The 16,088-nt window shown below is 30.2% G+C and overlaps 1 protein-coding gene and 2 long non-coding RNA genes across 3 annotated transcripts; all 3 read left to right on the forward strand.

The window, feature by feature from the left end:
* The first annotated feature begins 4,729 nt into the window (after positions 1-4,729).
* LOC144839829 (uncharacterized) lies at positions 4,730-5,369 on the forward strand. Its single transcript, XR_013611793.1, has 3 exons — positions 4,730-4,849; positions 5,031-5,156; positions 5,249-5,369. It is a non-coding gene; the product is annotated as an uncharacterized LOC144839829 (long non-coding RNA).
* Positions 5,370-5,515: 146 nt separating this feature from the next.
* Positions 5,516-6,290, forward strand: LOC144839877 (uncharacterized). Its single transcript, XR_013611800.1, has 4 exons — positions 5,516-5,599; positions 5,768-5,893; positions 5,986-6,102; positions 6,209-6,290. It is a non-coding gene; the product is annotated as an uncharacterized LOC144839877 (long non-coding RNA).
* Positions 6,291-6,958: 668 nt separating this feature from the next.
* On the forward strand, positions 6,959-11,560 carry LOC144834996 (uncharacterized). The gene is made up of 7 exons (XM_078690006.1): positions 6,959-6,967; positions 7,021-7,078; positions 7,989-8,114; positions 8,207-8,323; positions 9,195-9,314; positions 9,611-9,736; positions 11,483-11,560. The coding sequence occupies exons 1-7, from the start codon at positions 6,959-6,961 to the stop codon at positions 11,515-11,517; spliced, it is 591 nt and encodes a 196-aa protein (XP_078546132.1). The 3' UTR covers positions 11,518-11,560.
* The last annotated feature ends 4,528 nt before the right edge of the window (positions 11,561-16,088 follow it).

The raw sequence follows: 16,088 nt of genomic DNA on the forward strand, positions 1-16,088 counted from the left end.
TACTTTAATTGTTTTGAGCATATTTAATTTGGCAAATGCTGGTAAGTCTTTCTCTTATCTATTTCATATTTGTGTAGATGGTAGATGGTTTATGTAGAAATTAAATTTAGTAAATTATTAAAATTGTTAAAATAAAAAATAGTATAACAAATTTAGTGTAGTTAATACTATAAAAAAGTGTGTTAATTAAAAATTTATTTTTGTGAAAATAAATTACCAATGTTATTCATTAATAAGTTATAAAATACCTGAGATTGCAAGAATTTTTGTAACAAATACTACAATGAATGAATGAAAAAATAAGTTTTGAACCAATAATTAATTCATTGTTTTGACAGAAGAAGATAATAGGCATAACAAATACACCCGAACACATAGTGTTGATTGAAACCTCTGATTTCTTATAGGCTATATACCAGTAGGGGATCCGTGTTTAAATCACAGATGTAGCGAGTATGGAGAATGTGCAGCCAATACGTGGGGTACAGGCTACTACTGTCAATGCACAGAGTCATGCTATAGTGGCCCCTATTGTACTACCTGTAAGTATCATTACTTTCATGAATATAATTATGTATACTAAAAAAAAATACTAAGATACAGGAAAACATGTATAACAAGCAATATTATACAAATAGTGTTTATGAGTGTAATGGTACAAAAAAGTACTATTAAACGACCGTTCATTAGTGCGTACTATTGCACGCCATGTGACCCACAATCATCTAATCAAATGAAATTAATTTGCTTATGTGTTATATAATATGTGTTATTGGGTAGGAATGCTGGGTATACTCACAAGGATTACAATGGAAACTTTTCAATGTGATTTTTTAGAAGGTAGTATCAGTACTAAATTATTATAAAGCCATTGTTACTCTATTGTTTAAAGATGTATTGTCCCTTTGACTAATTCCAAAAAAATAAAAAATAACAGATTTCGAAAAAAGGTGGGTCATTTTGAAGTATCATAATAGTTATTAACTTTCACCAAAAATTTGTCGAAAAAAAAATCATTTAACTGAAATACAGACGTTTTTTTGTTAAAAAAATAACTTTGACTTCCAGTCAAAGTTTTCAATCAAAACATATCCCATAATGAAACGCGCTTGTTTGGCTACTCTGTATGCATAATCATAGAAGTTCCTCACAATCTGTGTGAAAATACCTTCTCAACCGTGACGAGTTGTAAACAATCATAATTAGCATATGCATAATGCGTACTCGTGGTTTGAAATCTTTGTTTACTTTCGCTCATGACGATTTTCCAGACGAAATGTAATCAAACTAATTTACCTGTTAATTACGTAATCTTGTTGCTTTTGGCTCGAATTTTCAACTTAAAGTGAATAACTTTAATATTACTTTGATATGGCCAATTTAAATTTAGAATATTTTTTTGTGTTTCAAGGGACAATACATCTTTAATCTTATTTTCAGATAACAATCCATGTGGAAGTATATGGTGCAAGAATGGTGGACTTTGTGAATCCAATGGATGTGATGCTAGTTGTAAATGTGAAGGGTGTTACAGTGGGCAGGTATGCCAAACATGTAAGTTGACTTTTTTTTTTTCAATGAGCAAAATTACTGTAATTACTATATAGTATAATTTCACCCCCTAATTAAAATGTACTGTACTGTCATACTGTATAGTACTATAACTGTAATTAGTTGAGTACTGTCTTAGGCCATGTTTCCGCAGCCAAAAATTAAACGATAAAAATTAACCGATAATTATCTCACTCAAATCGGATAATTATTGGAATATTGTGATCATTTGTAACCTTTGACCAACAAATTGTTGCGTTGTGAGGGGGCATCTGGTTGTTTAACAATGACTGATCATACGCACTTTTTGGTTAAAAAATTAACCGATACTTTTGCGGAAACACAGCCATAGCAATACCAAAACCGGGTAAGGAAAAGGGTCCAACTAAGAATTTACGACCAGTTATTCTACTTAATACTATACGCAAGTGCCTATCGCTTATAACACTGGATAGAATTACATCGAAAGTAGACGCATTCTTACCACAAAGCCAAAGTGGGTTTCGCAAAGGCAGAAGCACAAGTGATATTGTTTTTACACATCGATGGCTTATAGCTAAAGCACAAAAAGAAAAAAGAAATATTTACATAACCGGTATAGATATGTCAAGCGCGTTCGATACCGTGGATAGAAACAAACTTCTCAACATACTCAAACATATTATAGACGAAGATGAACTTAGGATCGTTAGATTTCTGCTGAGTGAAACCGGACTAAATCTAAAAATAAAAGGGGCAAAAAAACAGCCAATATTCCAAACCAACATCGGCACCCCTCAAGGAGATAGCTTAAGCGCGGTCTTATTCACTGTTTACCTTGAGTCTGCCCTACGAGGAATCAGAACAATTAACCAAACAGAAATACCTCAAGAGATATCATATGCTGATGATGTAGATTTTTTTAGTCTAAACAGCAAGCATAATGTAAACGAATTAGAACGCCATCTATCAACTTTCCACTTAAATGTAAATAAAGAAAAAACAGAACACACTATCGTAAAACGAGAAAAAGAGGACATACAAGAACAATGGAGAAACACGAAAAAAGTAGGATCGCTCCTTGGGGACAGACAACTAGCGCGTTTAGCAATGACCAAACTAAAGTTGATGTGGCTTCGAAAAGATAAAATCAAATTAAAAATACGTATCAAGCTGTACAACTCACTAGTTAAAAGTATATTACTCTACAACTCTGAAACATGGGGACTCACAAAAGAAGAAGCACATAAACTTGACACATTTCACAGACAGCAACTTCGCAAAATCATAGGTATCAGGTTCCCAGACAGGATATCGAACATAAATTTTTCTACAGAAGGACAGGAACAAAACCAATTTCGTTAGAAATAGTTGACGCAAGATGGAGACTATTGGGTCACATACTTAGACAAGACCCATGTACACCAGCCAACACAGCAATAAGCTATTATTTCAGCAACACTACCAATATAAAATTTCGAGGAAGACCGAGAACCACCCTACCAATAACTCTCAGCAACGACCTACTCACCCTTTATAAGCAGAACACAAACATCAAGTATCCCGGACAATTGAAAACCAAGAAAGACATCAAACAACTTAAAGAACTAGCCAATGAAAGATCAGACTGGAAGAAACTGGTAAAAGAGATTTACGGAGCAGCCCAAGCGGAAATGTCGGCAGACTTTTCAGTGGAAAGGCAGTAATCATCACAGCCGTAGTGTAATTTCACTTTGCCCTGCTATTATATCTTGAACTGTATTAACAAATACAAATAAAAGAAACAAAAATAATTCACAATAAAAGTGTAGAATTTTCATTTTAACATGCATGATGAACTATTGAGGCAACATATCAACAGTTTTGTTGATGTTTGTTTTAAATTTGCCTTCAATTGTTTTCTATTTTTGTATTCGGAAGATTCTGATCCATGTAACGAGGTTAACTGTAATGGCGGTGAGTGTGAGGTCATCTCAACAGATTCTGAATGTTCATATAGATGCAAAAATTGCCCCCAATATTATTATGGAAGTCATTGCGAACTCAGTAAGTTGATAATATAACATGTTAATATAGCATAAAGCCATTGATAAATTTAATCATAGGATATAAGCCTAATTTGATGTTCTTACTACAGTTGAAATATTTTCTAAAATATTATGTTAAAAGTGAAATAAGTATTTGTGTGAACATACTGTAGCTTTGTGTTCTACTACATTTTTTAGAAAGTCCATGTGACTCGGTTGATTGTAAAAATGGTGGAAATTGTTACATTGATTCTTATTACCAAGTTTATTGCGCGTGTCAAGATTGTTATTCTGGAACATACTGTGAAAAATGTAAGTTTGTTGAATTTTGATCCACAATTATTATTTTTTCTATTTTAGTTGCGATTACTAAAGTTATTTGAAATAAAATTAACAATTTATTATTAAATATAAATATAATGGAATTATACACTTTTTCTTACAGATAATGATCCTTGTAATGATTATAGTAATCCATGTGAAAACTCTGGTCTCTGTATTTCTGAGGGTTGTAATTTTTGGTGTAAATGTCCAGCATGCTATACTGGTGACAGTTGTGAAAATGGTAAATCTTACATATACTATATAACTTACATAAATTACTCTTTGTCAGAAAATGAATACAAATCAACTAATTTTAGAGGTTTTTAAATGTTGTACTGTAACTAGTAAACAAAAATCAAGAGCTAAAACATTATTTCATTTGATGACATTTCACTTTATCGTTTTACAGAAATTGATCCTTGCAGTGATACTGACTGTAATGGTGGCAAATGTGACGTAATCTCAACTGATTCAGTGTGTTCATACCAATGCATTAACTGTCCTGCTCACTATTCTGGAGATAACTGTGAAATATGTAAGTTACTTATTATACATTCATTAATCATTATCAAATAATATTCCATATAAAATCATTTGTGCTTTAATCATCTCTATTCTATTCTTCAGATACCAACCCATGTGACTTAGTTGATTGTAAAAATGGTGGAAATTGTTACATTGATTCTTATTACCAAGTTTATTGCGAGTGTCAAGATTGTTATTCTGGAACATACTGTGAAAAATGTAAGTTTGTTGAATTTTGAATCCACAATTTTTTTTTCTATCTTACATACAATACTAAAGTAAATTGAAATAAAATTAACGATTTATACACTTTTTTTTTACAGATAATGATCCTTGTAATGATTATAGTAATCCATGTCAAAACTCTGGTCTCTGTATTTCTGAGGGTTGTAATTTTTGGTGTAAATGTCCAGCATGCTATACTGGTGAAAGTTGTGAAAATGGTAAGACACTGTCTAATATTACATATATTACATGAACTCTTTGTCAGAAAAGAGTACAAATCAACTAATTTTAGAGATAATGCTTAAATTAAATTTATTTTTCAGTGTTGTAACTAGTCAACAAAAATCAAGAGCTAAAACATCATTTCATTTGATGACATTTCACTTTATCGTTTTACAGAAATTGATCCTTGCAGTGATATTGACTGTAATGGTGGCAAATGTGACGTAATCTCAACTGATTCAGTGTGTTCATACCAATGCATTAACTGTCCTGCTCACTATTCTGGAGATAACTGTGAAATATGTAGGTTACTTATTAAACATTCATTAATCATTATCAAATAATATTCCATATAAAATCATTTTTGCTTTAATCATCTCTATTCTATTCTTCAGATACCAACCCATGTGACTCAGTTGATTGTAAAAATGGTGGAAATTGTTACATTAATTCTTATTACCAAGTTTATTGTGAGTGTCAAGATTGTTATTCTGGAACATACTGTGAAAAATGTAAGTTAATTGAATTTTGAATCCACAATTATATTTTCTTATCTTAATTACAATTTATTATTATTATTTTATTTATTTAAATATAATGGAATTATACACTTTTTCTTACAGATAATGATCCTTGTAATAATGGTTATAGTAATCCATGTCAAAACTCTGGTCTCTGTATTTCTGAGGGTTGTAATTTTTGGTGTAAATGTCCAGCATGCTATACTGGTGACAGTTGTGAAAATGGTAAATCTTACATAAATTACATAACTTACATAAATTACTCTTTGTCGGAAAATGAATACAAATCAACTAATTTTAGAGATTTTTAAATGTTGTACTGTAACTAGTAAACAAAAATCAAGACCTAAAACATTATTTCATTTGATGACATTTCACTTTATCGTTTTACAGAAATTGATCCTTGCAGTGATACTGACTGTAATGGTGGCAAATGTGACGTAATCTCAACTGATTCAGTGTGTTCATACCAATGCATTAACTGTCCTGCTCACTATTCTGGAGATAACTGTGAAATATGTAAGTTACTTATTATACATTCATTAATCATTATCAAATAATATTCCATATAAAATCATTTGTGCTTTAATCATCTCTATTCTATTCTTCAGATACCAACCCATGTGACTCAGTTGATTGTAAAAATGGTGGAAATTGTTACATTGATTCTTATTACCAAGTTTATTGCGCGTGTCAAGATTGTTATTCTGGAACATACTGTGAAAAATGTAAGTTTGTTGAATTTCGAATCCACAATTTTTTTTTTCTATCTTACTTACAATTAATATAGTTAATTGAAATAAAATTAACAATTTATACACTTTTTTTTTACAGATAATGATCCTTGTAATGATGATAGTAATCCATGTCAAAACTCTGGTCTCTGTATTTCTGAGGGGTGTAATTTTTGGTGTAAATGTCCAGCATGCTATACTGGTGAAAGTTGTGAAAATGGTAAGACACTGTCTAATATTACATATATTACATGAACTCTTTGTCAGAAAAGAGTACAAATCAACTAATTTTAGAGATAATGCTTAAATTAAATTTATTTTTCAGTGTTGTAACTAGTCAACAAAAATCAAGAGCTAAAACATCATTTCATTTGATGACATTTCACTTTATCGTTTTACAGAAATTGATCCTTGCAGTGATATTGACTGTAATGGTGGCAAATGTGACGTAATCTCAACTGATTCAGTGTGTTCATACCAATGCATTAACTGTCCTGCTCACTATTCTGGAGATAACTGTGAAATATGTAGGTTACTTATTAAACATTCATTAATCATTATCAAATAATATTCCATATAAAATCATTTTTGCTTTAATCATCTCTATTCTATTCTTCAGATACCAACCCATGTGACTCAGTTGATTGTAAAAATGGTGGAAATTGTTACATTAATTCTTATTACCAAGTTTATTGTGAGTGTCAAGATTGTTATTCTGGAACATACTGTGAAAAATGTAAGTTAATTGAATTTTGAATCCACAATTATATTTTCTTATCTTAATTACAATTAATTATTATTATTTTATTTATTTAAATATAATGGAATTATACACTTTTTCTTACAGATAATGATCCTTGTAATAATGGTTATAGTAATCCATGTCAAAACTCTGGTCTCTGTATTTCTGAGGGTTGTAATTTTTGGTGTAAATGTCCAGCATGCTATACTGGTGACAGTTGTGAAAATGGTAAATCTTACATAAATTACATAACTTACATAAATTACTCTTTGTCGGAAAATGAATACAAATCAACTAATTTTAGAGGTTTTTAAATGTTGTACTGTAACTAGTAAACAAAAATCAAGACCTAAAACATTATTTCATTTGATGACATTTCACTTTATCGTTTTACAGAAATTGATCCTTGCAGTGATACTGACTGTAATGGTGGCAAATGTGACGTAATCTCAACTGATTCAGTGTGTTCATACCAATGCATTAACTGTCCTGCTCACTATTCTGGAGATAACTGTGAAATATGTAAGTTACTTATTATACATTCATTAATCATTATCAAATAATATTCCATATAAAATCATTTGTGCTTTAATCATCTCTATTCTATTCTTCAGATACCAACCCATGTGACTCAGTTGATTGTAAAAATGGTGGAAATTGTTACATTGATTCTTATTACCAAGTTTATTGCGCGTGTCAAGATTGTTATTCTGGAACATACTGTGAAAAATGTAAGTTTGTTGAATTTCGAATCCACAATTTTTTTTTTCTATCTTACTTACAATTAATATAGTTAATTGAAATAAAATTAACAATTTATACACTTTTTTTTTACAGATAATGATCCTTGTAATGATGATAGTAATCCATGTCAAAACTCTGGTCTCTGTATTTCTGAGGGGTGTAATTTTTGGTGTAAATGTCCAGCATGCTATACTGGTGAAAGTTGTGAAAATGGTAAGACACTGTCTAATATTACATATATTACATGAACTCTTTGTCAGAAAAGAGTACAAATCAACTAATTTTAGAGATAATGCTTAAATTAAATTTATTTTTCAGTGTTGTAACTAGTCAACAAAAATCAAGAGCTAAAACATCATTTCATTTGATGACATTTCACTTTATCGTTTTACAGAAATTGATCCTTGCAGTGATATTGACTGTAATGGTGGCAAATGTGACGTAATCTCAACTGATTCAGTGTGTTCATACCAATGCATTAACTGTCCTGCTCACTATTCTGGAGATAACTGTGAAATATGTAGGTTACTTATTAAACATTCATTAATCATTATCAAATAATATTCCATATAAAATCATTTTTTCTTTAATCATCTCTATTCTATTCTTCAGATACCAACCCATGTGACTCAGTTGATTGTAAAAATGGTGGAAATTGTTACATTGATTCTTATTACCAAGTTTATTGCGAGTGTCAAGATTGTTATTCTGGAACATACTGTGAAAAATGTAAGTTTGTTGAATTTCGAATCCACAATTTTTTTTTTTTCTATCTTACTTACAATTAATATAGTTAATTGAAATAAAAGTAACAATTTATTCCCATTTTTCTTACAGATAATGATCCTTGTAATGATTATAGTAATCCATGTCAAAACTCTGGTCTCTGTATTTCTGAGGGGTGTAATTTTTGGTGTAAATGTCCAGCATGCTATACTGGTGAAAGTTGTGAAAATGGTAAGACACTGTCTAATATTACATATATTACATGAACTCTTTGTCAGAAAAGAGTACAAATCAACTAATTTTAGAGATAATGCTTAAATTAAATTTATTTTTCAGTGTTGTAACTAGTAAACAAAAATCAAGACCTAAAACATTATTTCATTTGATGACATTTCACTTTATCGTTTTACAGAAATTGATCCTTGCAGTGATATTGACTGTAATGGTGGCAAATGTGACGTAATCTCAACTGATTCAGTGTGTTCATACCAATGCATTAACTGTCCTGCTCACTATTCTGGAGATAACTGTGAAATATGTAAGTTACTTATTATACATTCATTAATCATTATCAAATAATATTCCATATAAAATCATTTTTGCTTTAATCATCTCTATTCTATTCTTCAGATACCAACCCATGTGACTCAGTTGATTGTAAAAATGGTGGAAATTGTTACATTGATTCTTATTACCAAGTTTATTGCGCGTGTCAAGATTGTTATTCTGGAACATACTGTGAGAAATGTAAGTTTGTTGAATTTTGAATTATTTTTTTTTATCTTAGTTACAATTACTAATGTTGATTGAAATATAAATAACATTTTATTAATTTAAAAACAGTATAATGGAATTATACACATTTTTCTTACAGATAATGATCCTTGTAATGATGATAGTAATTCATGTCAAAACTCTGGTCTCTGTATTTCTGAGGGTTGTAATTTTTGGTGTAAATGTCCAGCATGCTATACTGGTGAAAGTTGTGAAAATAGTAAGACACTGTCTAACATCTTACATATATTACATGAACCTTTTTGTTAGAAATGAGTACAAATCAACTAATTTTGGAGATATAATGCCTAAATACACTTAATTATATTAATTATTATTTTACAATTATTATACATTTTTCTTATGAAATAATAATTAATCATTTCAGCATTATTTTCAAATCATTTTGAAAGGTCTTACTGTACGTTCCATCCTCTTATCTGTTGTAATTGTAATTTTAATTGTGTTTGTATGAATTTATTTTAACTAAATTTTAAAAAATTATTTTCTACATAGACATTAACCCTTGTGAAGATGTGAATTGTAATGACGGGCAATGTGTAGTTATTTCAAACATCAGTCAGTGCACATATGAATGTACCAACTGTCCATATGGCTATACTGGAAACAATTGTGAAACTTGTAAGTACAGTATTCAATTACTTGTTAAAGCAGTCCATTTATTACCTCCACCAGATTGGTGAGAGGTTATGAGGTCAATCAGGTGTGTTTGTTTATTTCTATATTTGTTAGTTAGCAGGATATTATTATGTTTTATTTATGTTGCAACGGTTATACTTTATATTTGGGGCTAAATAAAAGAAAGAAAGAAAACGCTATTGCTCGATTTTCATAAGATTTTAAAGGATGGTTTCATAGCTGTATAGAAACATGCGATTAAGTTTTCATATGCCTAGGTGGAGGTTCTAGTTATGTGTATGTTATGTTTTTGTCATTTCAGAAGGAAAAAATAAAAAACTGGCCAACATACATTTTCAAAACCACACTGTTTTTATTCAAGCTATTCCTTCTTCTTGTTACTTTGAGACAAATAAATTATTACTAATAATAACTTTTCTTCCCTTATTTTTAGATATTGACCCTTGTCAATACACTGATTGTGAAAATAATGGAACTTGTGTAGTTAAACCAGACCACACTACTGAATGTAAATGTAAAGAGTGTTATTCTGGCACTCTATGTCAAGACTGTGAGTAAAATCTAAAGCTCTGTCTACACTATCAAAATTGATGTGACAAAAAAATGTAATATGCCCATATATGGATAGACACGATGATGTCATATCACTACCATATTTGGGCACATCACACTTTTTTATCAAACTAGTTTGATAGTGTAGACAAAGCTTTATAACATTATTCTTATTCCAATTATAATAATATATGTAATATTTTAAACATTTAGCTTTGTATATAGGAATGACAAAAGACTGATTAAAGAATTTTCTTGTTAGAAACTCATAAACCGTTGCTAATAATTTACTTGAAAGTATATGAATGAAGATATATTCTAGTTGCGCATAAAATATGTTGAAATTTAGAATCAAAAGATGATGATAACCATATTATGGTGTTTTAAAAATATTTAATAACCATGTTATGTTTTTTACTAGATGTAAGCAGTGCATGCGATAGTCATAAATGTGGTAATGGTGGCGTGTGTGAATCAACTGGATGTAATACGTATAAGTGTGTTTGTCCCATGTGTTACACTGGACGATACTGTGCCTCCCGTAAGACTTCACTCTCTTTTAAATACAAATGATGTATTCTCTTGCAAGATTTGTCTGCACATCAGTACATTTATATTGCTTATGTATATGTTCATGAAATGTATATATATTAATAGGTTAATAGAAATCCAAAGACAAATTACTGAAATAAAATAAGCAAAAAGCTAAATCAAAATGATAAATTAAAACAACCAGAAAAATTTGCAGAGCTTTCTGGTAACAGTAACCCTTCATCAGGAGAAGTACTTAATTATTTAGGTTTTTCAGAACTTCTGTAATCTCTAACTTTACGTTTGTTTCAATATCATATTTTTATACAATAACAGGCGTTGATCCATGTGAAAATCATGGGTGCGAAAACAATGGAGTTTGTATTCCACTTGTACCATCATGTGAACGCTACAGGTGTTGGTGCCCTCGTGGAACTACTGGCAATAGATGTCAATGTAAGTATGAACACGGATTAACTTTATTTATGTGTTTATTCGTTTGTTACCTAATTAACAATTCCTCTAAGAGTACAGTAATTTATTTTTTTACTAACAAGACTCCTATGTCATAATTAAAAATGCTTCTTGGAGTACAGTGATTTATTTGTTACTAATAAGACTAATATTTTACAATTTTACTTGCAGATACTTCTGGTTACTACGCCCCATACGGAGGATAATATCTAAAAACAAAATAATAATGAAATAAATACTATAGAAATATATATTTGTGAATCTATTTATCTTAAATAATATATTAGATACTAAATTTTAATACTATTTTATAATAATTTATATTAGTAAATGAATAAATATATAAAAGTTAGTTTATCTTCATTAAGATAATAATAATAATAATAATAGGGCCTAATAATAATACATTTTGACTTATAGCGCGCATACGGAATAAAGCCTCTTTGTGATTAACAATAGAAAATAACAAGTTTCCAATAAAATAAAACAGGAACTAAATAATAAATAATATGATATAAGCATTAATATAACTTTTAATTTGATAGAATGTGTACCTAGGGATGTACTGTATTTTGAATTGAATGTTACAGTATAATTAATTTGTTACAGTGAAATTCATGGGTTTTTGTAAAACCAGAATAATATTTATTAAATTTATTTATATAAACGGTGTTCAGTTTGAACTAAAATATAAAATGATATGATATTTGGTTTGTTTTGTTTTGTATTTTTTTACAAGTAAAAATATAAAAGTATGTCCAGTAGGACATTTGCTTTCTTCATTTTAATAAACGTACTTTTAAAATTAAATTTGTGATTATTTTGTTATTTTTGTTACTCCATAATCAAATAACTTTAAATTACATCTTATAGTAACAAATCTAAAAATTATATTAATAGTTGTGGACGCTTAATTAATTATAGCACTTCTAATGTGAAATGTATTTTATCGATCAGATTTTAAAGATGTATTGTCTCCCAAAAACATGACGGAAAAATGAAGATTAATAAAATCAGACATTGAATAAGTTATTCACTTCGGTAGAAAAAACAAGGTCATATACATGGATGCAGTCGCGTGCTCAAATTTGAGTTAGTGTTTACCGACCGACTAACCGACCGACTAACCGATCAACCGACCGATCAACCGACCGATCAACCGACCGACATAGTGAGCTATGTTCACTTATAAAAAAGCCAAATTAACTAATTGTCTGACAGACAATTTGACTATTTTTTGGTTTTCAGGTAAATCAATTTTTTTTTCGGTCAAATTTTTGGTTAAAGTTATTTAAAGTTAAACTATTATGTGACATTAAAATGGCATATTCAACAAAAAAATGTTAGATATCGTCAACTGATTCATATCTAAAGTAAAAAATGGAATTCACGAACTCAACACTACAACACCACAAAGCTGAAGAAGTCCTTTTACTTACATTAAGTCTTGTGTACAAAACAATTCATTCGAGTTACTACGATACCAACCAATTGTTGCTGTTCTTACCTCGTCTTATTAGTATCATTGGTCTTTATGATTCATATTAATCTTTATTGGTCTAATCATAACAAATATAATACGAAAATGTTTATAAACTGCAAATAAAATGTAAAACTATACATAAAGATGGTTCATTTAGGCACAATAACATGTCATTAAATTGGTGGTTTATTATCACGTCACGTCATTATCGCCATGACTATAGTCATTATTGTCATCACCATTTAATCACCATGACTACGATCATTATCATTATTTGTTCTATCATAATCATGGTTACAGTCATTGTCATTATTAGTTATGCTATCATCTAAAAATATCTTACTCATCTGTCGTCTTTTATATGATTAGGCCTAATAGTCGTTATTAATTTTAATGCATATTTTAATATTAAAATTGATCATCTTAATAGGCCTAATTCGCTTCTTTACCCGGATGTGGTTTTTGATATTGGTAACCATAGCATTTATCACTTAGATTTTCTTTTTTCATATCAAATATTCGTTATTAATCCTGCGTTTTAAAGATTTGACTTTGCTTCTCTTGTGATCCACTTCTCTCAATCTTCACTCAGGTTAATTGATACTGGTGTCAAAAGAATTTCGATTGCTATAGTAAGTGCTGGGCCGAAAATACAACGTGGTGCCGCCTAATGAAAGTAATTCATCAATAAATACTTCACAGGTCAAAGGTGTAGGCCTATTTAAAATAGGGGATTTTACAATTGGAAAAACTAAAGTGTGTATGCATTGTCATTCATAGGTGTGATTTGCATATTAATTATACGTTCATCATGTGGACCACCACCACCAACCGATACTGTCTCGAGATTCTAACCCTCCCATAGACTCTAACCCTCCCACATGGTTAAACGAGTGTGTAGATTTTATGAAAAAGAATTTTTCAAAGAAACTCCAATCGGTAAGCTTTAGATGTGGAATCCAGGTCAAGATGTTGGCACATTTGTGTAGTTATTATGAACTACTGCAACGGTTTATATTAGTCTTTGTTATCACAAAATAGGTTAATATTGTGGAATCATATTATGCTTTTTAAATTTCTGTTTTTGTCAATTGTTTAGTGTTGGACAGCTCAAAGGCTGACCGATATTTATTATGTTTTTTTAGTCGTTGTTCTCATTACACTTCTTATACCGTCTCCATCACTTTCTGTACATTTGTTTCTTACATTTTTAACTGTGCGTGTGTACCGAATCACACATTAAGGTTGCCTCTAATTGAATTTCCTCGGCCAATTACTCTTGCATTTTACATATATGATGAATATATATGTTTATGCGGCATTTAGTCCAACCAAGCCCGTAGTCAGGCGTTCGTTTTCCTGAAGTGCCCTTTTCAAACTTGAGACCACCATTGAAAATGCTATGTGAATGTGCCAATCCTAGTCTAGGGGTAAGCCTAAATCTATCTTTCAATCAATTGGTAATGGTTCCCTTTATGCTGAAAAATACCCCCTCTCCATCCTCTAAATCGAATGCTAATCCACCACCACCCCGTGCTTGGTATGCCGCAACTAAAATAATTGTACAGCACCAGATAGTGACCGAGTTAACTTAGGAGTTCATAATGTCTTGAGATGGTTGCTAAGGAATATAAAAGAATCGCACGTATTGTACACTTTGCATTGTATCACCTCGCGTCTGGATTGTCAAGAAGGGATTATTAAATACTTAATAAACTATTTACTTACTTCAAGTACTTAGTAAAGAAAAAAATAAAACTATAAACAGGATCAAAATAAATTGTATTCGAACGATTTCGGCTTACTGACGACAAGGACAGTATTGAGTGTTTAAACAATTGAAATGGTATTGTAGCAGAATGAATGTAAAATATGGTTAAATAGATTAAATGAAGATTAACATATTTAAGCATGTATATAAAAAAATACTTTTTGTGTAAAATATTTATTATTGGGTCAAGCATACAAGGAAGATGGAACTCCAGTTGTTAATTGTAATTGTAGGGACATTTAGTTTTTCAAGTGCTGGTAAGTCAATACTCATTCTTGAATTAAATTGTAGTAGTGGATATGTAAATAAATATATGTATTATCAATTAATGGTTATTCAACATAAATATAACAAAATGTGTTCTATATGTCATCATTCTGCAGTACATTTACATTTATTTCATTTAAATAGTTTTTAATCAAACTCAAACTTTGTCCGCCGACACATAGACCAGCATCTGATGTTGAAGAATTATTTGTCATAGCTTAGTATGTCTTAAATAATATACCATTAGAATAATGAAGATTATGTTTTTACTCAACGCTAATACTAGAAATATAAACTCACTCATAGGCTATATACCCGTTGGTGATCCTTGTCTAAATCACCGATGTGGTGACAACGGAATATGCGTTGCAAATGCGTGGGGAACAGGATATTACTGTCAATGTGTGACATCGTGCTACAGTGGAGCATACTGTGATATATGTGAGTCTATTCTTTTCATTGATATTTAATTATTTATAATGTTATAGTATAAACGACTCACTCACTGTCATTGTGACAAAGAACAAGCAGCTTCATATTTATTTACTTCATTGTTATATTTAACATCACCACACCCAACATGAAAGAAGTTTTTACCAACTTTGTCAACGTCTTACATATAACTATCATCACATATCATAACTGAATAAGCAAACCTATAGCTGTAACGAAAGTTACCGAAAAATACTTTCCAATTCTAGATTCCAATCCCTGTTCTGGTGTAACCTGTGGCGATAATGGTTATTGTGAAGAGAATGGATGCAGCTTTAACTGCATATGTGCAAGCTGTTTTACTGGGAGTCAGTGCCAAACATGTAAGACTGCCAAGTACATACAGTAACTAAAAACGATGTACAACAACAAACTCTCTATTTCCACACGATTGGCAATGTATTATAATTCCTAATATAAATTATTGTTTTCATATTAATGTGTACTGTTTTGATATTCTTAATCCGTACTGTTCATAGTAAAGATGGACAACAGTATAATATATTTAAGTTGATAGAAAGTGTGGGCATTTGTCAGTTTAACATGCTTATAAAATGGTTGCTTCTGCAATGAATAAAATCAAAACTAATGATAATACCAGCTTCTAGCTTCTGTATTCATTCAATGGCTCATGCTTCTTCATATCTGTTGAATTTTCTACTTTTTTAACATTGTTTAGCCATTCTGTAAATTCATATATTTATTTAATTTTTAAATGTAAATGGTGTAAAATGAATTGTATTGTGCAAACGTATAGGTCATCT

This window comes from Antedon bifida, chromosome 1 (genome assembly GCF_963402885.1).
Source record: "Antedon bifida chromosome 1, ecAntBifi1.1, whole genome shotgun sequence".
Classification (NCBI taxonomy): Eukaryota; Metazoa; Echinodermata; class Crinoidea; order Comatulida; family Antedonidae; genus Antedon; species Antedon bifida.